The sequence below is a fragment of the Pleuronectes platessa genome, chromosome 19 (assembly GCF_947347685.1).
Source record: "Pleuronectes platessa chromosome 19, fPlePla1.1, whole genome shotgun sequence".
In the NCBI taxonomy this organism is placed as follows: domain Eukaryota; kingdom Metazoa; phylum Chordata; class Actinopteri; order Pleuronectiformes; family Pleuronectidae; genus Pleuronectes; species Pleuronectes platessa.
Window position 1 is genome coordinate 7,091,099 of NC_070644.1, and position 23,506 is coordinate 7,114,604.

Genomic DNA, 23,506 nt, shown 5'->3' on the forward strand with positions numbered 1-23,506 from the left:
TCCCTATAGGAGACATATGGTTATACTTTGAAATTCACAAACACTCCCAAAGGCACAAAGTGTCAACTGCTACAAACTCTGCAAATGTCTAACTCAAAACCTTTCTGAATAAGTAAACTGCCTTCTTTCTAGCTTCACGGACAACAAACACAAATAGGTTTATATGGCCTTTCTCATATATGCAATAGCACTATCTGTCCTGTAAACAGACAATGAGGTCAGAGACATGACATTACACAGATATAGAGATGTAGTAGAAGCTGTGTTTCACAGTAACACATGGGTGGGGAACCTTTTGACTATCACAGGCCTTTTAAAGTCTTAGAACATCTTCTGCAGGCCATACTAATCGATCTAACACATATCTCATTTGAAGCTCAACGGCTGTAACGGCTTCTCTTTTCTGAGGCGCCTGATGTCAGATGGTAGTGATGATGGTCATGATATGTGCAGCTGGTTTTTGCCAAAACAACTTGCTTGAATAAACCCTCTACTGTGGTAGTTCCATCCATGGCTTACAAAGACAGTCATTTTCTACTCGTATGAAACTGAACAGTGATCCCATGGACAAAATATTAGTTGTTTGTTTTTTGTTATGTCTGTTGTTTCATCAAAGTCCAGAGAGTAAAAATAGAAATTTATTGCATTGTCTTTCAGAGTTTTTTCAATGTCTTGGTCAGACAAGATGATTGATTGTCTGGTTCAAGCAGCTCTGAAATAGAAACCAGGGTCCTTCAGAAATCTCCTTCTGAATGAGATTGAAGCTTCTTAGCAATTAGCTTGCTACCCACAACTCATAACTGCATAACATTGTCTTTGTCCGAATACGATATTTAAAGTGTAATGGTCTTGTTGGGCACCAAAGCTCCCTAAAAGGTGCTAATTCATGAGCATTACTGGCTGTAATGATGCTTGAGATTTCACTTTTTCAAATCACTGTAATTGTGTCACTGCAAACGAGGCACACTGGCTTGTCTTTGACTTCAACAAAAAATTGTCATATTCCATTTTTTCTGAGTTAGCCCAACATTCCACCACTACCTATCTTGATAGTCGACATGATGCTCGTCCAATGACACACAACAGCTACATGCGTTCATTCATTCTGACGGTGACCTGACAGGCACACATCCAGAAGGGACCAGCCTTAAGGACAGACTTGACTGTTTTATGTTAATTTCTCCTATTGCAGAAAAAAAGAATAGCTGTATTTGTGAATTGCTTTTTTGTAATTATGGATCAATTCTGAATTAATGAATAGTTAGTAGTAACATCATTTTCAGTTTACACATAAGCTATATTGTAAAAATATGTCAATTCAATTTATCATTCAAGTATATTGACCGACTGTAGTTGTGAAGAGTGCTGTTAAACATGATGGTCCAGATTCTTCCTTATATGGAAGCATCTGCATTCAATCTGTTTTTTCGAGCATACAGTATATCCAAGCCAAGACTATAGTCAGACTGTAAACAGTGAACTGCGAACAGAAGATAATTTCTCACGTACTTTTGGTCAGGCTTTTAGGTCCAGATGGAATTTAGGTTAATCTCTATTAACAGCTATCTGCATATGAATGCAGATAAATTGAAAAGCAGACAGTCGATACATTTCAGTCAATGTGTTCTTCCTCTTTTGAGAGCAAAGCCTGCTCAGACGTGAATGGTAAAACAAGAAACATAAACCAGAAAGCTTCCAGCCCATAAATTCATGTGTTCAGATGTTAAATGTTAGAAAAACAAATATTATGTACTTTGTTACAGTCTAATTAAGCAAAATTCAAATAAGAAATGTAAGAATTTTAGTCTTTTAATATGTACATGTAACACCTACATTTTAAAGATGCTATTGGGAATTGTGGGAAAAAAACCTGTGGAAAATAAAACATTATTCGATTTCTCTTTTTCTTTAAAGCTTTATTTTTTGGATTATTATCATGAGCTTTCAAATTCCATTCCATTGTGCAGAGGAGAAAAGACAGTTCACAAATGCAGATGATCTACCAGAGGTAGCATCCTACACAGAAGATTAATCATATTCAAATGAAAGAATGAGTGAGTGGTGAAAGAACTCCCAGTTGCATTACAGCGATGTGATTTCCATGACAGGAACTCATCAAATCATCATTCCCTATGGAGCAGATGTGGTGAAGGCGTACGTCTACTCACTATTTTCCTCTGCGTGTGTGTGTGTGTCTTTCTCCCCCTGGATTATTCCATTACTCAAAGAGAGGGGGGTCTGAAAGACAGCTGGGCTGGGCCAACTTGCTGAAACAGAAATTAAATGCACTTTCTTTGACAATCAATACCCCGCTGTGCGGAGATGATAGAGGGTTGTTGGGGTTAGAAATGGTGTGTTTATCTGACATGACATTAGCCATAGAGCTCAGAGGGTGATCGCACACTCAGCGTCTGCAAACTTAGCTGTATACAGCATCCCAGGCTCATTAGATCATCCTCTGTCACAGAGTGACCTACAGTAAATTCATTAATGAGAGATATTTTTCATCAGCTAATACACATTAATTACATTAATTTCAGCGTCATAGTGGTAATGACACAAACAACATAATATATCTACTGTAGTTCCCACTATGGAAGCCTATAGCGGACTGTAATTAAATAATTACAACTCTAACGATACCAGTTCAAGGAGTGTCACCTGTTTGACTGTGTTTCCTGTAGAACCAGTATGAGGAACTGGTGGACGTAAGTCCTGCTTTCCAAAACCTCTGCAGCGCCTCTGGGGAGCCGTACTACAGACTGCAACCATCACTCAAATCACCATAAAGGTCAGGTTCTTATAGGCAGCCTATAGCGTCCCACCTAAAGACCATGACTGACGTTCTAACTGAAGACTTATCGTGATCAGAGGACTGACAAATTGTGTTTTTATTTTCATTTTGACACCAAAGAAGTGGGATGATGAAGATGTGTGAATGCAATAGACTGGGGGGGGGGGGGGGGGGGGTTCGCTAATTGTATTTTAATATTGCCCAGAGTACAACAGACGATTGTCAAATGTCGTTTTCAAAATAATGATAAATTGTCAGTTCTAATCCTGTCTGTTTGGAATGGGCTGTTTGCAGAACAATGAGGCTGCACCCCCACTGCTGCACAAAGAGCTGTTTACCTGAAACTCGACTCATTACGCAGAACCCCAAACAAGAGAACCAGTTGCTGGTGCGGTTGTCATGAACAGGAACTGTTGTGAACAACCTGCTGTTGCGACTGTCACTTACTTTCACAGGTCCCAGACACAGCGGCTACAGAATGCTGGTCGCCTGTTGATTTAAAGTTTATATTGTCGTTTTGATTTAGGCCTCTTTTGACCTCCATACCCATGGTATGCGACTCTGTTTTCTTCCAATCTGTGCATTCGAAATGTCAGCTTATTCTGGATCACTTGGCTGCTTTCATAGTAATACACATACTATGGAAATTAATAACAGCATTCATCTCCTCCCACACTTTTTCAACCGTGAAGTCCACGGCCATTACATTCCCATACCTCACGTGCCAACCACTGATTACAGGCAGTAAAATACACTATAGCACGAAGTCTGGTGCAAAGACAGACAGTGTAAAAATGTAAATGTGACTCGTTTGTCTTGTAAAAAATAAATTCTGCCCTGTGAGGAAAAATGTAGATCGTCTTTGGATGAACCTCTGAATTGATGCCAGTCTCGGAGGTTGAGAAGGAAAAGTGGTTACGCAACGTGGCCTCTGTGCGACATTGCAGGGCATCGAAATGCTCTGCTGTGAAAATGCAAGGACATAAAATCGCAATAACAAATATGCCATAGAGCTGAAATAGCAGGAGAGCCAAATGCAACAGGGCAGCGTCTCATGTTTACTTGTTGGTCGATAGCAAAAAATGACTTCTACCTGACTGGAGGCGAAATTAACATCCTGGGGAAATTAATAAATATAATTTAATTGGATAATAATTGTTTACTCACACAAAACACCTGATAGACCGTAAGCACCTGTGAGCCTTTGATAAAAGTTGTTCTTCTGTCTAAATTACAATGTGCACCCAAGACACTCCCACTTTTATTTACAGCGAATAGGGAATGATTTCAGTTATTTATTTATTTTTTGTGATTGGTCGACCCCCAGGTACGACCGCTGTCACTGAGTTACTTCCACTGCGTGCTGACTGGAAAAGATGAGGGGACTTCAGGTGGAACTGTGGCAAATCCAGTAATTAAACAAAAATTTGCTTGGTCCAGACCGACCCGATTCACAGATTCAGCAGCCGGCAAGGGATGAGGACGAGTTCACACCCGAGGCTGCTCCCTCTCTTTCTATGAGAAACAGAGTTGACTAACTAGATGTGGTTTGAGTAATGCAGCTCGATGAAGGGTACAGGATTGGCATATTGTGTGTTGTGTTGTTTTTGTTGAGTCTGGCTTGAGTTTGATGGTTCACGAGCCGCCACTGGCAGAAACCCAGGGCTGAATTAATAGGATACATTTCTGTGATTCTGTTGATTTATTTAATACAAATGCATTTGCTCCTGATGAGGTGAAGTTCCAAAATGGAAAAGAAAGTCTAGTTTAATTTCCTCAAGTGACAGTTTGCCAATTCATCTCGAAAACCCGATGCCACAGTTCTGCCATCGACTTCACGTGAACAGGATGTCAGAGCTCAGTGTATCATTAAATCATGCTCCCTGTCAAACCTGACAAGCTGATACATTGTTTTCTTTCTGTCTGAAAGGCTTACATGCACTCCAAGAATAGAAAACTCAGGGGGAAATAAGCTGCCAGGATGTAAATCAATCAAAAAACAATATCATGCACCGATTGAAGCCTCTGGCGGCGGCAAAAACTGTTTATTCAGTTTAAAAAAATATTTATTAATTTCCTACATACATTTCACATTGAGACATATGACTTTAAGGCAGCTTTCATCGTGAAAAGACTCAGTATTTTATGTTAGATATTAAAATGCAACATTCGCTTAGTGTTTCCTGCCTCTGCCTGCTCAGTTAACAGGAGACTCAATCAGATTTAAATATCTGTTATGCTTTGTTTCTTTAGACGATACTGAAAAATCATTATGTTACCTAGGTTCCCATTTGGAAAATGTTTGGTTCTACACTTAAAAGGTAGGGTAACTCATTCTGGGGAATCACTGTTGATATTTGAAAAAAAAATAAACCCACCGGTCCTTCAGAAGCTCCCCCCCCCCCCCCCCCCCCATTCATTCACACGCGTTGCCAAGGTGAACGACTGACTGCAAAAAGTTGGAATTAGCCACCACAAATATTAGCATTAACTGTGGACAAAGTACACCCTCTGTTTTTACACAAACCACATGTTCACTGGTGTCCGTGACTGTCTGCTGACCACCCGGAGAACATTGTGTACCGGTGTGTAGTCGCCATGACCTCCAGTGCAGTCCGGAAACATTGCCTGGAGCGGTGCAGGAGCTGCTGCTGATCTCAAAACTCACTGTGGGCCTGAGGCAACTCCAGGTGGTCTCTCCATTGTTAGTTTCTACCAACTTCCCTGTGAGTCTTCGCCCTTTCCTCATCATCACTGGGTAAGCAGTGGTCTATGGTGCCTGAGCGTTTAGCATTTAAGGTGTTTCTCTGAAAATGATTGTGGGTGTAACGTCCTGTGAGATGGTTCTGAAATAGTCATGGCGTTGTACGAGAAAGAGGATACGCGTTCTGTTAGCATATACTGTTTTATGACCTTTCAGAGACCTCCATCTCACTCCCACGGCCCCTTCACTCCTGCCCCAAGTGCATTGAATTAATATGGCTAACTACATTATTAGATTAATTTGTGTAGATTTCTTTTCTTGTCCTTTTTCTGTGAAGCCCTTTGTTGCGGCTGTATCAGAAGGTGCCATGTAAATAAAGCTATTATCCTCATTGAGTTAGATGGTTCTGCTGTTTTGTTGGTACATTGTGAGATCACTCCTGATTAATGTGGTTGGCTCAAACACGCTGCGTTTTTTTTGTCAAAACAGATCAGAGCTGGCACACTGCGCTTTGTGTGGGTGGATCTGCATATGTGTATACATGTGTGCTGAGTGGGAGAAGGGTCACAGCAGGGGTCTTGGCTTTCTCTCTGAACATCATCCTCAAGCCTTTTTACATCTCATTGTAAAACCTCCTTCCGTCAGCTCTTACTGTAAGGTCTCTCTCTGCAGCGTCTGTGCCAGGGCTCGAGGACACTTATTTCTTTCTTTCTTTTCACCCTGTCTCATCTCACTATTGTTGTTTGTCTATACCTGCGAGACATATGCACTTTTAGTATTTGACAGGCGCAATAGGAACGATGATGTCCCTGCCCCAGTGGGAATTTTTGGGCTGCGGATCATTTTAATTTTTGGTTAACAAACGTCAGCCATCACATGAGGTCGTCAAGCTCCTGTGAGGAGATGATGCAGATTGAGAGGAGACAAATTGACTGTGAACTTTGTGATGTAATTAAATCTGTTGCTGCGCCATCTTCCTTTTGTCGGCATGTAAAAAATACTGCAAAAAAGACAAATTAAAGCAGCATTTTGGGTCTCTGCTGCCCCCTGTAGCAGAACCACTGTGTCTCCGATGAGAAACCCTACGCCAGATTGAAGATTTTACAAGAAATATACTGAGGATGGGATTTTTTTCCATGTAGGAAAGAAAAATCTTACAAAGACTGTAGTTGCTGATATTGCATCTTGCTGCTGACATTAACTCTGCATAACACAAAAAGCTTATACTGTTTTTTAAGGGGATTCAATCTGCTATATTGACAAATGATTGAGTAAAAAGTAAAAAAAGTAAAAAAATAAGTGTGAAGCTCAAAAATCTGATTGAGGCCTTGAAAACTAAAGCATGGATTTTATATAATAGTTACTATACAACTTTATAGGCAACATTCAATTAAATGTGTTTAATGACTATTTATTTTCCTTCATTTTATTTTATGTGTGCTCATGCAGTTCAGTTTCCACCTGCTTATTTTTTCTTTACTGCTACAGTATAGTTCATTGTGTCTGATTTCCTGCAGGGCTACACTGCCATCTGGTGGTATCTTGAAGAAAAACTAACTTACTCAAAAGGTTGTAGATAAAGATAAGACAAAATTCTGAATAGCTTTTTATTGTGATTTTATTTAAAAACTTGATGACAATTTTAATTAACAGTAATTTAATTGTGTCACTGGGACGTGTCATTAGTTAGTGTGAATCCTTACAGCTACTAAAGTGTTTGTACTATATCACATACCGCTTTCTTCTGAGCAGCAGCACTGCTCTGTCCTGTTTGTGGCTCTGCCTCAGGCGTTTGATTGTGTCAGCCATGAGCTGTCTTCAGGCAGACTAGAGTTTGACAGGGCGACAGAAGAAAAAACATCTGTGTGTTTACAATGAGCGTCGTGCTTCTTAAGGTTGATACCAGTTTTCTTTCTCAATTTGTTCCTATAACAGTGGTAATTAACACAGGCTTTTGTGATCCAATCCATTCTTCCTTTAATCATAATTTTCTTCTACTGGTTACATGAGGAAAATTTAATTTAATTTAAAGTCATTTAATCATGGCTTGTGTTTGTTTTTCAAATTGTTTTCTTGGATTCGGTTGGACGGAAATTATTTTTCTTTCTATAGTGGTTATGTGGTGCTTGTTTTTCTTTTTCATTATCAGCTTTTAGAACGTATTGTGTTTTTTGCTTGTTTTTCTTTTTCTTTATCAACTTTCAGAACGTGTTGTGTTTTTTGCATTAATTTTAATGCATTAATCTTACTCCTTCAATTCCAACAAAGGATGGACTTCATGTAATCAGTTCCAGCCTACATTAGTCCCAAGTGATGAACATGCCAATTTTAATGAAGTTTAACCTTTTTCCAGGATTCAATTATAACATCAGTGTGTGTAAGTATAGGTATTGATTAGTTATAAAATGAAGCCAGTCTATAATATAGTTAATATTTTAACACAATGTTTTTTTCTATGTGTCTGAACTGGATCCTTTTATCAATGTATAAGGTATTGATTAGGACATTAGCTGTACTAAGGGCAGTTGAGTGAATTTAAGCTCCTTAATTTCATATTTATTTATTAACTTTACCCTTGTTTAGCCAAGAAAAACATGGTCAACTTAAATATTTGGAAGAGGACATTAATAATGTGACTGCCAAGACATAAAAAGGCCTGCAGTATTCCACACTGCGGTATATTTAATTTAAGTTGAATTTATGGCTAGTTCTACATTTTAGCGCAGATGGAACCATAACAGTAAAACACTCAATTAAAAGAGTGTCTGCTTTTATGTATTTGGATAAACAGGTGGGCTTTCTTTGATACTTCACATTAAACATGTAGAAAGCCTTTAGGTATAGTAATTCTGCATGGTTGTTCAGTCTGCTAATCGGCCGTGGATCATTCTTTGTTCCATAATGAAGACAAACAACATCGCTGAGTGAACAGAGAATGTGGGCAAATTATCAGGACCTAGAAAGAGAAATCAGAGTCAGCACAAAGTACCAGCGATGCCAAGTTGCAGCCTCGGGGAATCAGTTTGATCACATTCCTACTGTAGAGGTTCTAGTCTACTTACAGTTATGAATTCAGCAATAACAGCATTCTGATTGACAGCAGCAGTTACCTCCATAGGTTTGTAAGACCAGGTGAAGGAGACATAAGGTGCATGTCCCCTTTAGCTTTTCCCCTTCCAGGTTGGATTGAGTGGTTGCTGTCCATGGTGCTGAACCTCCTTTCTTTGCTCTTTGGTGTCTTTTTGCTCGACGTAGCTGACAGCATGTTCTGGTGAATGAACAGAAACATGGCGATAGAAAGTAAAGGGCATGAGAGGGACTGTATGTCCCTCAAGCCGTCTTTGTTTTATTATCAAATGAATGATGGAGTTGGTCTGAGACTCACATGGTCCTCGGATGTCTATTCCTGGTGCGACATCAGACTCAGTTTTATTACCCAAGCACCGAGAACCGGCTGAGCCCTTCCGCTACTGCATGCAAATTGAAACATCGAATGACCGGACGAAGAACATTTCAAGGTCAGGGGCGTAGCAATGTGCTGGTGTGGTGCTGTCGCCATTCTCTGCACCACCATGAAGAAAGAGCAAACTGGTTTAGTCCACAGATTGTATGTAAAGGTGGACGACATCGAGACAGCCAAAAAGTGGGTATAAGTGTCTGTATCGCTACCTGGTGGCAGGCTGATGTATAGGTGATGAATCATGAATTGGACTAATGTACTAAACTAAAAAGTCAAAGTAGACATAAGATTATTGTCATTATTGTAAGTTTATAATAGGTGATTTGATTATATAAAATGTGGTGAAACATCAAGATTAGAAGATGAGACCGACTTGTGATTGGTCGAGTGTGTGTATCGCAGGACCTCGATACTGTGGCTCCATCCCCCGATTGCAACTGCGCAGGGTCTGGCTCCAATTGCACAACAAGAAGGTGTTCGTATTTTAGCTTAATTTCTGGATAGTTGAAGGAAGTGGAGACATGTCATTTTATTTACAGTCTAAGGTTTAGTCACATTACCACTGAATGGGTTTATTAATTGCAGTGATTATTGGTGCAAATGGAGCAGTGGACAAGAAGACAATATTGGGAATCCCAAAATAGAACCTATACAAGTGAATACTGTGGTGTATTGTAGTATAGTAGTATAGTTATAGTATTTTGGCTCCATGTTCACTATTAGTTATTATGTTCTGAGTTTTATCATTGAAACACTGTTTGAATATGGACTTAAAATCCTCCCAATTACCTATTTTTCTATTTATTTTCCTGATTGTAAAAATATTTTATTGCGTAGATGCCTTTATTATCCCTGGTCAGTGTAATGCAGTAGGTAAAATGTGGGTAAAAGTGTCTTTGGATATGTGTACATGTCATATTTAATGTGCAAACAAATTATTACAAATTAAGATTCAAATATTCCATGCATTAATATATGTTTTGGCAACACGTGTCTGTTGCAGCCTTCGCTCAAGTCTCATGACTGTTTTTAATGAGCCCTAATAGAATACATATAATTTGTGTCTATTGCCATTCATCATCTCACCTGCTTGATTGTAGAAGAGATTAAAAGTAACTAGAAGTAATACATTTAAAAAATCCGACCCCAAAAAAACCTTACCCCGACTGATAACTTAGCCCCTTTCATTAGTAATTAGGGAATGTTGCAGATCATGCTACTTTCCACTTGTTTACTCAACTCACATGTCTATGTCTGTTATATGCATGAATTTCACTGTAATAAAGAAACCATAATCACAGGTATTGAAATACCCATTTCATTTTTTTTACTGTTGTTTATATTCATTAATAAATGGATATTGATTGATTGATTGAATATTTTATTTAGACCTCGGAAAACACATTGAGGGATAAGACCCTCATTTTCAATGGTGCCGAGGGTACAATAAAGAGTTGATACATAGAAGAGTTAATACATTGAATAAATAAGAATGAAATAAATATGCATATATATATACAGTAATACAAGGTATAAAACAATTCGTCAGTATAAAATAATATGGCCAAGTCAACTAGTAGTTACAATCAATGCAGGAGAAGTCAGCTGTACATGAGACCAGACTTGAGAACTCCGTCAATGAGACAAATTATTGACATCATCTTTGCCATGTAACCGTGGCTCTCATGCGTTAAACCGCTCCTTATCTTTAGGAAAATCGTTTTATAGTTATATAGATTTATTTAAAGGTTCAGTGTGTAGAATTTAGTGACATAAAGTGGTGAAGTTGCATGTTGCAGCTGAATGCCCCTCACCTCATCCTCCCCTTCCAAACATGAAAGAGAACTTGTGGTAACCTTCAGTTTACATAAAAACTCAAAGGGTGTTTAGCTTGTCCAGTCTTGGCTACTACAAGAAACATGGCAGCCTCCATAGAGAGGACCCCCTCTGATTTAAATATAAAGTATTTCAATATAAAGGGCCCGTTCTAATCTAAATAAAACAATAATTTCTATAATTTAGATGAAACACACGTGAAAACATCGCTAGGATTATTTTATATTAAATTCCTGTCAAAAGATCCCTTTCACCTAAATCTTACACACTGGAAAATTTGAAGTATTTCAAATTTGTGAAACTGGGACAGTTTCACAAATTGACTTGAGAATCTAAATCCTTATGGAATATCTCATAGCACCAATCAGTGCCAAAGTAAGCAGAGTGTTAGGCAACTTTCACTACGTGCAGTGGAGACACTTTTTCTTGTGTGCCACTAATGACAACTTAGGCTCTCTATTTAGAAGCCAGTAATGGATAGTGAATTAGAACCACAGTCACCTATCAACACCTCACAGAAGGTGACAAAATGCAAAGGAACGTCATCACTTTTGCTTCTTTGTTAACATGAACAAGTTCAAGTTGGACCATCTGATACAGGCCCTCAAAATATGCAAACAATTAGTCTTTTGGCAGAATAACAACTATTGTTGATCCTTGGTTTCTTTGATTTCCATCAACTTTCAGCAAAACATTATGAATAAGATATCTATATGTTTTTGACAAGACATTCAAAGATGCTACCTTGGGTTAATTTTGGATTGCATACTATTAATCACCTACTCGGGCAAATTAATTGATAATGAAAATAGTCATTATAATATCATCATAATCAGCCCTAAAAGTCTCAATGCTGAGATGCGTGTGAATGTTTTTTCCATTCCATGAAGATTCAGATCACAGAATCACACTTGTAAGATGATGCATTATAAACTTTGTGGACAGTTCCAGCAGGAGTGATATTAGGTAATGTTGCAACATTGAAACTTTGTCACAATATAAAGAAAAATGCATCAGAATACACGAGTCTGATCTTTATCCCCTAAATTCTAACAAAATAATGTCAATTAATTTGAAAATGGATTCTTGAAGTACTTATGAGAGCATGTTTGTCCTATTTTTGCTTAATTCCTGATAACGCACTATGTACACCACATATTTTGGACCAGATCCAAATAAATGGGCGTTTTTTTTTTCACTCTTACATAGAGAGTTATGACGTTAATATTTTATATTATATATCTACAGTTAACAGTTAAAACCCAAATATATTGAGTGCATTATTACAGGAGACTAATGTAACCAGAAGATATTACCCTTTTACAAGCAGAAACAAGAGAAGTTTGACATCTTCTTTAAAAAAAAACTCTTAACGATCGATCAGTTACCAAAATAGTTATAGATAATTTTGCTGTGGATCTATGAATTGATTAATCGACTCATGTTTTTGGTCTCAAATGATGATCCAAAAATCGGTAAAATATCTGTTCTTATTGAGATTCTCAGTATTATAACTCTGAACAAGCCCATTATCCAGTGTCCATTATGTGGCTGAATGTTCATATCCACAGAGTTAAATATTTGCCTAATAAACAGGTTAGATGTACTAGATGAACTTCAGTCAACCACCTTTTAGTTGTTTTGTGCTCCTCTTGGTCTTTGCCATATAATGTGCTCTCTTGTGTCTGCTGGTGTTTCAAGAAAAACTAGGAAACCTTCACTTGTGTTTTAGTAAGAAATATTCATGGCAACTCATCAAATCAAGATTAAAGTCAAATTTGTACAAAGAAGCCAAAGTCAAATGATTAAAAGGTGTCTAGTCGAGTTCAGGGGCATTTGCGTCACATGTGACATCTCTCATGCCAAGCAGGTAAAGCATTCCAATGAAAATCATAATCGGTGAATGTTTAATATCCCGGCTCACAAGCATTTTGGCTGTGAACACAGTTTCAAATCGCTGTGTGAATGCATTCAACTTGACTTTGATCCTCTGGGGTTTTCATGTTGTTATTATTGAAGCTAATGGCAACGCTCCAGGGTCCAAGGTACAGCGCTTCCTTTCGGGGGCATGTTGCAGTGAGCACGATGAAAGATATCTGGCTTAATTTGTAATTAACAACCAGATGTAGAGTAACCTTCCTAAAAGAGTTATACTGAGGAGATATTGCATATTCATTTAAATTCAGGGGCATGGACCAATGACTGGGGACAAAAAATGTGCCATGAATGGGAGGAATAATGATGCATTTTCCTTCCTGGAACGATATTTGAATTATATTCAAATATTGTAGTGCTCGTATTGTCTGGGATCTAATTAAAACGTGCACAAAAACTAAAAGGGTGTTTTATGATTTGTTTGGGTGTATCCAGATTAGTTCACAAATTGAAGGCTAGAAACATATTTTGATAATCGATGAGTCGTTGTAGTCGTTTTTCAAGCCAAATTGCATAAACTTCTGTAGTTGCTGCCTCTGCAATGTGATGAATGGCTGCTCCTCATATTCTTAAGTGAAAAAAGCTATACAAAACACAAATCAAAAAACGTGTAATTTGGATTTTTCCACTGTATTTAGTCATTTCCTAGATATCATTAATGAAGAAGATAAATAAATCCACCAACTGATGATGAAAATAATCATTATGGTTGCAGCCCTAGGTGTAATATAGGCACATATCTGATCTTGCTAAATACACGAATGAAATCAAGGGATGAATGTCTCCAAATGGATGTCACGTGACCTTGTGGGGACATTATTCCCATGTTTTTAGGGGCATTATACAGATATAACAGTGACAAGTTGTACAGCGGATGTCAGGGAGCACCTCGTCTAAATATCAGAAAATAATTTTAAAATGTGCAGGTTTTTTATTCCAGTAGAACTCCAGAGTTGCTAGATCATGAATTTGAGTTTCTAAATTCATCGAACTCCTCTGCGATGAGAGACGAACTTAGTGATAGGAAGGCATTGCTCTTGGATACAATAGGGAAATATTTTAACGCTTATTGCACGAAAAAGCTGCTTCCAGAAAACCTACTTCGTGCCTTAACGTACGATAAATAGACGATAAAGAGGGTTCTCTGTAATGATATCGTGCAGAATATCGTCAAATAGGAAGTTGAGTGTGCATATTTCCCCGGTGCCATATTTGAAAGGCTTGGCTTGACTGGGGCTGTGGAGGAAACTGGTCCGCCCGGCAGTCGGAGCGGAGGAGGGGGCACTCGGCGGTGAGCTCCAGGCGGTGTGTGTGTGAGCTGCTGACGGACACCGACACATCTCCTCGACGGCTTCTCGAAATACCTTCAACCGTCGCGGCGATGGCCACGCTCCTTCTCTAGCGGCCCTTCCGTGTCTCCTGACCGGGTAAGTTTCGACTCGTGCACCGTCTCGTCCCGTGGGGAGAGAGCCGAGGCTGGGAGTGCGAGCTGTGGCCCAATACAAAGGCTTTCTTCGGCGGAGAAAATGCCGGGGCTGCAGCAGCCGGGAGGCCCGCTTGTGTCTTTCAAGTCACCGACTAGCCGCGGTTCTCCCCACCGACGTTTTCCCATCTTCCCCGTCCTTTTTCGTATGTAAAGCACCTCCGTGTTTAACTTCAACAAGTCCGTGGGTATTTAATCCGAGTTTAGCGGCGCCACAGAGCGAATTTAGCGGGTTTTGACAACCGTGGCCGTCCACAAGAAACATGGTTGCTCTGCGGAGTCTCCTGACGCCTCATGCCGGGCAGCGGTGCAGTGGCTGCCGCTTGGCGGTTACGGGGACAGCCGGGGTTTGTCTGTAGCTACAAGGAAAACGTCCGGGAGGGGAACTGTTCGCAGCGACACGTTTCGCTTGTGTAATAGATGGAAATGGTGCCCACTGATGCTGGCAGGTCTGGAGAAACTTTCTTTGTACACATGATGTGTCAAACAAAGTTGGCGTCTGACCGGGCTCAGGTTTCGATGCTACTCTTTAGCTCACTCGATGCGCCTTTCGGCATTTTTTCAGCGGGGCGGCTACGGTGACCACATCCTGGTTCATCCTTCCACCAGCTTCAAAAGCCCGTGGAAGAGGCTGTTGTTGGAGATGTAGTGACTCAGGGTCCGGCCGCAGTCGGTGGCTGTTTTGTCCGTGCAGCCTGCACACTGAGCCGGGAGGGGTGGATGTAGCTACACCTTGAAGCATCGCAGCAAAACGACTCCTCGCCCGGGTTAATGTCCCCCGATAGCATGCTTGTTCGTGGGGGGGTTGCTGCACGGTTTAACTCTGGTTCTGGACGTATCACGTTAACTCACAGGACAGTGTCCCAATCCTACTGGGTTCATGCTCCACAGGACAAGTCCGTCCTCTGTCCAATCTGTGTGCAACACATGGTGATAACAGTCTATGCACCATTTAACCGACATCTGCAGTCTAGAGAAGGTATTTAACCGGTTTTACTAAAATTCAAATTCAAATTCTGATCTACGAGAACAAAATCCGGACTGTGAAAAGCAATAAAGTAGCCGATGTAAAGACAGACAGTGTCATTAACAATGGTGAGGTATACTCACATCCTTTACTTTAGTTGAAGTACTAATATGTAGAAATCACTCAAATACAAGTTAATTTCCTACTGCATTCAAAAGCCCTTGTAAGTCAGAGTGCAGAACTTCACTGTATTATCAGAAAAATGCAGGTGAAATGTCTGAGGTGATATATTATTACATATGACATTATTATGTATGAATAGTGTTGGCAGTAAAAACTGTTAGAGTAGTTTAATCGGAACTAAAGTGGAGTGAAGTAGTTGCAACCATGGGACATAAGGCCCGTCCATAGACAGGAGGGCACATCCAGGGGGTCACAAAATGAATCTGGAGGGATGTGGACATGATTAATAGGAGAGGAAAAGGAAACAAATCTGCTGTACACATCTGTAATCATTGAATAGTTCTACTATGACCTTGCTATGGTGAGAGAATCCAGGCGCTGTGTTTTTGTGAGGGGTCACAAGTCAAAAATGAGCTACTGAAGTTAATGGGTTTTAATGTCAAACCATATAAACATTTCCATCCAACATGAATGTAAAGTAACATAACATTTAAGTAATAACGTAAAGTACAAGTACCTCAAAACTGCACATTAATTCGACAAAGACAAGTTAGATAAATATGATCATTTAAAGCTGTTTGATTTGTGAAATAAACTCAGCAATTAGACGAGAAGAAGCCAAGGCAACCTGTAACTTCAGTTCCTACTCCTACAGCATCTTACCTGCTTTGATTTGGAGGAAGTAGTGTGAAGGTTTAATTGGCTAATTAGTGCAAACTATTGATCATAACTGTTTCCCTGATGCCTGTCAGGCTCGATAAATATAGAATATGTGACTCTCAAATTGATTGAGAGGAGTCTGGGGAGCTTTAGGGCTCTTTTAGGGGGTTTCACGGAGCCCCCGCCCTATAAATTGACTATTTACCAACCTAAACAATATAAGAAAGAGAAGATGTGTTAAATGAACTACTGAGATGATGGATTTCTTTTACCTTAGTCTAGAACGGTTTGGAAAACACCTGGTTGTATAATTCAGTTGTAAAATGTGTTTAAAAGTAAATGTCAACCAGTAAAAGAATGAGTATTAACCAATGCCATAATAAACTAGACAACTAATGGGTCTAAGGGACTTATCATAGAAAATGCATCACATTACCAAGTGCAGTAGAATGTGATATTGAAAGTTTTATTTGGCCTTCCAAAATATGGTTTTAATGCTCACATCACAGCCTCAGGGAAGCCCTATGGCGGGATCCCTAAGTGGACAAATTGGACAACTGACCTGGGGTCCCAGTTCCTTGGCTCATTTGTGACAATTACTTTGCGGTAATTACATTATTGCTCATTTGTTGCAGCATGCACCCTATTAAAGAAGATGAACTTTACGTTGGACCCTGCATCTTGACTAAATCTGAATTCTCTGAGAATACCTTTTTTTTTTTTTTTTATTCCAAATTGGTTTGATAGATAGATAGAGGGATACTTTATTAATCCCGTGGGAAATTTTGATCATCCAGTAGCTTATACACTTATACATACATAAATCACATATGCATATTACAGATACAGGAATGGGTCTGACCCTATGGTACAGAATGCAATGATGTGATTGTGTCAGTGTCCAGTAGGAAAGTGTTCTTGTGCTGCTGGAGTGCATAGTACAAGAAAATATATATATACGAAATATATATAAATATATAAGAATATGTAAGTGTTTGTGGTTAATTACCATGAATAGTTTGATGTAATGAATTATAATCTTGCCTGCTGTGTAAGAGTTTTGATGCACCTGAAAACTTAGTTATATCACAATAAATGCCTCTGAAGCATTAATACTCCTTATGGATGGTCGATGAAAAATTGGGAGTAACTATCACAATATACGTTTCATCAATATCACTATACCAAAAGTTCAACAGATAAATTTATATAAAATATATATTATGAAGATGATTATTTTGAATGTACTTTGACCTTCCTGGAACCATTTTTGTTTTCTTCATAGATTGAACGATGTGATTGGGATCGGAGGCAGCTGCACTCCAGTGGTCGAGGACCTCACCCTACACTAGAATGTACTTGATGAATGTGCCACCTGTCGCAGTGACAACAGAATGGAGAACATGTGGCCCACCTGGAGGCTATAGCCTTCAGTGCTTCAATGACTCTGACCCTGAGTTGTCCACCAGAGGCACACCTATCTCAGACAAGGTCCAGATGATCATAGAGAGCCTTAGGAGCACCCAGTCCTCACTCGAGATGGGCGACGAGCTGGAGAGAAATGTGCTATCAGGACAAGACGATCATTCCGAAGTCTGCAAGGTTGCAATGGGTTCTTATGTGGGTGCCAAATCCAAAATTAAAGGTCCCACTGAAACCCAGCAAGCTGATGCTTCCTCCCCAATCAACCATGAGAGCAGTGACTCCGACAGTGATGGTTCTGTGGACAGAGGAATTGAGGAGGCAATAGTGGAATACCTGAAAGAAAAGGGTGATAACAAACGCAAAGCAGACCCTTGTTCCTCGTTTCTCCAAGCTTCCAAAATTCAGAGGAAGAATACAGCTAGTCCTGATGTTTCTGAACAGATCTCTAACATTAATACGTTCATGTTTTCAAGCAACCCCTATCCAAACAGTTTCAAAGTCGAAACCCTGACAGCACCAGCTGTTATACCGGTAAAAAAGTCTCACAAAAAAAAGGCCTCCCTTAACGACAATATTGTGAAGACATTCGATTCTGATAAAATTCCAATGAACAAAAGTTCAGCCTTCCAAATAAAGGTGGAAGAAGACTCCAATGATTCCAGTAGTGATGATGGCATTGAAGAAGCCATTCAAAGATACCAGCTCGAAAAAATGGAGCAGCAGAACATAGGTGAAGAATTAAATCTCCCTGCAATCAAAGGGGAGTCTGATTCCACAAGCGATGATGGGATTGAAGAAGCTATTCGCTGCTACCAACTTAAGCAAATTAAGGAGAAGAGTGTCCTGAAACCATTCACGAAAACAAAAGATCCCTGCAGTAGTTTGTTTATACCAGGTGTTGGAAGTACAAGCATTGGAAGCATGAATAAACCCAAAGTGAGGAAGAAGAAGACCAGAACGGAGAAAGAAGGGAAGTCTGTACCACCATCTGCTTCTATATCCAAGAATTCACTATCAGAGAACCAGAGAGGTAATGGAAATGGTTTACTTTCATTTAAAGTAGAATGTCTTAAAGATCAACCTACACCTGCTCCTCCAAAGGCAAACACAACGGCAGAGCTCATGTGTGCTGAGGCAATATTGGACATTTCGAAAACTGTTTTGCCCGGAGTCTTCCATCCCAGTGTTGACCTTGGCAGTTCTGCCACCAATGAATCTCCCTCAAAGTCTTCAACTCCCGACACTTGCCCAGATGAGGAAAGTGATGACAGCTCAATCGATAGTGAAGATGGGATTGAGCAGGAGATCAGAAATTTTCTTGAGCAGAAGGCCCAAGTTAACAAACTGCCACCTTGCTCCTCTGTTACCCAAGAGCCTCAAAGTGAGAATGATCCAGAAAAAGTGAAAGCAAAACAAGTTGCAACCCAGAAGAAACCTTCAAGAATGTCGGTGACACAAAGAAGAAAATTCAAAGAGGAAAACATTAGCGAACCCATCATGTCAGGTATTGATAAAAACATTACAGTAACAGCCCCGATATCTTTACCTGATCACAGAAAAGATTTGAGCCCACTGATGTTTTCCAACAGAAGTCAGACTCACCCAATAGCTGGATTACATAAGACTGAACAAAGTGGAGATAAAAGCAGCTCACTTGACAGTGACGAGGACCTAGACACTGCTATAAAAGACCTGCTCAAGACAAAAAAGAAGACAAAGAAAAAGACAAGAGACTTGAAGCGGCAATCAAGGATGGGCCTTAATGATGAAGAATCACTGCTAACAATTGCCTCACAGACCAAAAAGTCAAAACCTGAGCCTTTTTCTAAGCGCAGTGCTGTGAAGAAAGTGCAGAAGATTAAAGAGGAAGTGAAAGAGACGACTGGATTGAGTCAGAAGAACTTTTCTCAACCTAAACAAACTGATCAAAGTAGCAAGCAGGATGTGCATGGAGGTGAAACGCCGACATTGAAAGGGACTGACGGTCAAGACTCCATTTCGCTGCACAACTCTCCCACTCTTCTTGAGGTAAAGGAAGACAGTACTTCAGTAGACAGCGATGATAGCATTGAGCAAGAGATCAGAAGATTTCTGGCTGAAAAGGCCAAAGTTCCGACTGCAGTGAAAAGTAAAGACGCAGATGCATCACGGAATGGTACTGTCGTGGTTTGTAGCCCACTTCGAGAAGAAGATATCAAACAGGAAAATCAGCTGGCTGAAATTCCAAGACAAAGTATCACCAACCCTTTCTCTAGGCAGTCTCTTCCAACCCCACAGAGTTGGGTGCCAGACATCTCAACCGTTGGTGCACAGTCACGTCCGTCCTCAGTCCAGTCTTGTAGCCCAAGTCTTTTGGTGCCAGCAGATGGGGCAGGGGCTGCTAGAACCGAGCAAAGGTGGTCTAACAGTGAAGTACAGGAAGTCGCCCCACAGCCCGAGAGAGTTAAACCGGTTTTGAGTTCCAGCATTGCCCATTCTCGTTCTGAGTCAATCAAGTGGCGTCAGAGCCTGGGACTTCCAATTACTGACACAGGGACTCTCAGTCGGCTACCATTCCTTATCACCTCATCTAAAATCAGCAAGACTGCATCAGCAACTCTACCATATCAAAGCACAGGCATCCACCTCAGTTCACAGACTCCAGTCTCTGCTTGGTCCTCCACAAGGACCAGTGTAGCACCCTGCCCCTGGACTACAGAGAAGACTGTGAATGCCACATACAGATCCCCTGTTTTGAACATATTGTCCTCTCCCAGGCAGCAACCAAGGTTGTCCTTTACACAGAGCCAGGCACCTGGCCACAGCTCACCTTGCCCTTTAGAAGGAGAGACGCAGAGTATGGTGCATATGCCTAAGGACAAGAGTGTGTTTGTTGAACTGGAATCAAACCGGACCAACCATGTCCAGGTCCGAAGCAGGGAAAGGAGCGAGGGAAAGGAGAAAACAGATTTGCTAGTTGAGATAAAGAAAGAGGGCAAGAGATTGAAGATAGGTGATAAAGAAATGCACCTAGAAAGAAAACAGGAAGAATTTGTAGATGAGGCAGATTGTGAGTCAGTCAACAGGGGAAATCCAGAGAAGAAGCAGGGCTTTTCCACATTGTAAGTATTTCCTCTGGTCACTCTCCCATTGCATCATAATCCAACTTCTATAATAGTTACTTTTTTGATTGTGCCCTGCAAATACATTACAATCAAGCCTATTCATTTATCACACTAAGGGAATGTTTGTTAATACAATTAAACTAAACAGCATTTTGTATGTGTTTGTACATTTATACAGCTATGTAACATAATGGCACCATTATGACAACGTTTTTTTGCCCAGAGGTTGATCCATATCACTGAGCCTTTGAAAAGCAATACACTGACTGAAGAGGCAGACTGCATGAGTAGAACTGCTATCCAAATTCACAATACTTTCTTGCAGAAAATGTCCTAAATATACATGACATTTTATGTCAAAAGAAGTGATCCAGAAAATTACCCCTTAGAAAAGTCCATAATGCTTAAAGTAAGGATGGTATCTTATCTTAGGTGTCACTGGAAAACCTTGAATTATAAATCAGAAAAATATGTCATATCTAAACTTAAAGACCCTTTTATGTGCAAAAGTTAAAAAGTCATCATTGTTCATGTTTTATCAATGTCCTATTTAGTTGTCTCAATAAAAGCAAGAACATAAATAGATATTTTATGATTAGAAATGTCAAATTTGGATGTCCAGTACATAAAACCTGTCATATTTTACACAGCTTGGTTTCATGGCTGAGGTGGTTAAGGAGCAGGGGGGGGCTTGTACATCGGAAACATGATTAGAGCTGAAACCATTGATTGATCAAAAGAAGATGAAATATTTAATGTGTTTTTCAAAACTGGTTCCATCTTCTCAAATGTAAGTTTGCTCCTTTTCATCATCAAAATATGATACACTGCTCAATTTATTCACTTTTGAACTGTCGGTTGTAGGAGAAGAACACATTTGAAGATGTAACCTTGGGCCTTTTCGCCTCTTTTTACTACGTTCCTTAGAATAGAAGATGAATCATTTGATTTACAAAATAATTGGCTGATTAGTCACTGAAAATAATGATAATATTTGTTAATAGCGAACCATACCCCTATTTTTGTGGATTTCATATGTAGGTGCAACAATTACCTGTCAAATTTGTCTAAATCCATATCTTTAGATCTTTAGTAAAAACGCCCCTTTTGCCACTGTAAAAAAAACAACTTAAATTCAAATCTGATTCACGAAATCCTTTCTAACTTTTGTACATAAGAAGAAAATGTCAAACTTCATTGATCCCTAATAGGCACCTTTTTTTCGAGCTATTGTAGTGGAACAAGCGTGTGTCAATTCTCAGATAAACAGAAGATATAATGAATTTGTTAGAAACAGTGCCTTTAGTTCACTGTATGGTTTTAAATTGATAGATGGGAAGTTGAAGCTCAGTTGTTGACGTAAGCCACTATAACAGTCTTGGACTTGACACCTCTACGACTCAAGTGTCGTTCCACTTTCCACAGAAGCCACATTATTACTTCTCTCTGTTTTGCTCAACTTAATATTTAGTGTGTTCATTTCTTTGTCATGTTAAAGTTGTCTTGAAATTCCTATGTGAAAAAAGGCTATTTATTTTTGTTTATCAAAAAAAAAAGTTACCGAACATGCTGTGCATTGCCAGGTTTTGTAAATATATTTTGTAAGAAGTGTTTTTTTTTTTTTTTCATTTTCTCTTTCAATGAAAAAAACTTTGCTGTGTCTTAAGTGCATCTGTGTAATAAAGAGTGTGATCCAAACAGCAGTGGGTCGTCTTCCTTAATATAGTTGGATTCTTTGCAGCCCTTATACCCTAAGATGGATGCTTTCATGAAATACGGTATTTGATAAGTATTAATGATGAGTGGTCTGATGCTTGTCCTGCTCTGCCTTGCCCAGGTCTTTGTCCAGTGCCATTGACCCTGGCATCACCATCAGACCTTGCGTAGCTCTCACCACAGAGGAGAGAAGCAGGATGTTCTGCAGGAAGATCCTGTCTGAAAATTGCAAGAAGGTACAATGAAATAAAACAAGCTTCGAAGCTTCACCATTTGTATCCTTTTCGTGATGAAGCCAGATGTTCATCGAAACGTTGTCCTGACCCACTGCAAGTATTAAATATGTTATTCACAATGCTTGCAGGGGAAAGCCTCTCGCGTTAGTATACCTGTGCAGAAAAGAAAGAGACTGCAGGGCGTCAAAAGAAAGCTGCAGTTCATTCCAGTGGACAGGTATGGGATAGTCTCTTCAGCGAGTGATCACTATCAAACAGAACAATAATATTTCATCTCAGTTCATTTCCATCTTTTTGCAGGAGAAGTGAAGCGCCCAGCAAGCAACGCATGACCAAATAAAACATGAATTTGAATTCAAAATGTGCATGTAGAACAATGTTTGATGTAACAGTCTGCAGGTTGTTGGATAATTACTTTGTACTTAATTTAAGTGTTAGTTTGTTGAAAGTTTCTTGTTAGTTTTTATGTTCCGAACTAATGGAAGTTTGATATTTTGGAACATACCCTTTATTTTTAAGTTCACATTTTTTTTTTTTTTTTGAGAAAACGATGATTAATGCCTTGTCTATAATGTTACACAAGTTATACATTTATTAGAGCGTCCAAAATTCGCAGTGATATATGGGGGGGGGGGGGGGAGTTCAAGTTTAATCTTTTGTTCATGCAGCAAATAACGGGAATTTCGTTTTGGAGGAAAAAAGTAAATTCTAATATGCAGAATCTTAGTATTTTTGTTTAATGCTGTTATATATTATATATTTAATTCCCACTGGGTTGTCATTGGCCATAGATGAAATGGGTTTCTCTTCGCACTGCAGCTGTTTATAGAAGATCTTTAATGTGTCATCTTTATTGCAAAACATGTTCCTATGGAGTTATTTCTTGACGTTAACATTTATATACATTTTATAGCTCTGTAATATTAAGGCATTGCTTCCAGTGGTGTTGACGTTTTTCAATAAAGTTGTTATCAGCAAGTAAGATACACAAACACTGTGTTTA

At 39.5% G+C, this 23,506-nt stretch overlaps 1 protein-coding gene across 3 annotated transcripts; it reads left to right on the forward strand.

Moving 5' to 3' along the window:
• Nucleotides 1-5,409: 5,409 nt before the first annotated feature.
• ppp1r26 (protein phosphatase 1, regulatory subunit 26) lies at nucleotides 5,410-23,485 on the forward strand. 3 transcript variants are annotated; one of them, XM_053447757.1, is made up of 5 exons: nucleotides 13,596-14,156; nucleotides 17,308-20,548; nucleotides 22,389-22,503; nucleotides 22,632-22,720; nucleotides 22,804-23,485. In XM_053447757.1, the coding sequence occupies exons 2-5, from the start codon at nucleotides 17,376-17,378 to the stop codon at nucleotides 22,841-22,843; spliced, it is 3,417 nt and encodes a 1,138-aa protein (XP_053303732.1). In that variant the 5' UTR covers nucleotides 13,596-14,156; nucleotides 17,308-17,375; the 3' UTR covers nucleotides 22,844-23,485. The 3 variants fall into 3 exon arrangements, with proteins under 3 accessions (XP_053303731.1, XP_053303732.1, XP_053303730.1); XM_053447756.1 differs by lacking the exon at nucleotides 13,596-14,156 and adding an exon at nucleotides 5,410-5,552 and having other exon boundaries at nucleotides 22,632-23,485; XM_053447755.1 differs by having other exon boundaries at nucleotides 22,632-23,485.
• The last annotated feature ends 21 nt before the right edge of the window (nucleotides 23,486-23,506 follow it).

What these genes read in the sequence shown, in the direction of transcription:
- ppp1r26 (XM_053447756.1), top strand. Translation starts at nt 17,376, where the DNA reads ATGTACTTGATGAATGTGCCACCTGTCGCAGTGACAACAGAATGGAGA. An exon ending in AAGCAGGGCTTTTCCACATT is followed by an intron (nt 20,549 to 22,388) that starts GTAAGTATTTCC and finishes TGCCTTGCCCAG; the next exon opens with GTCTTTGTCCAGTGCCATTG. An exon ending in TGTCTGAAAATTGCAAGAAG is followed by an intron (nt 22,504 to 22,631) that starts GTACAATGAAAT and finishes CAATGCTTGCAG; the next exon opens with GGGAAAGCCTCTCGCGTTAG.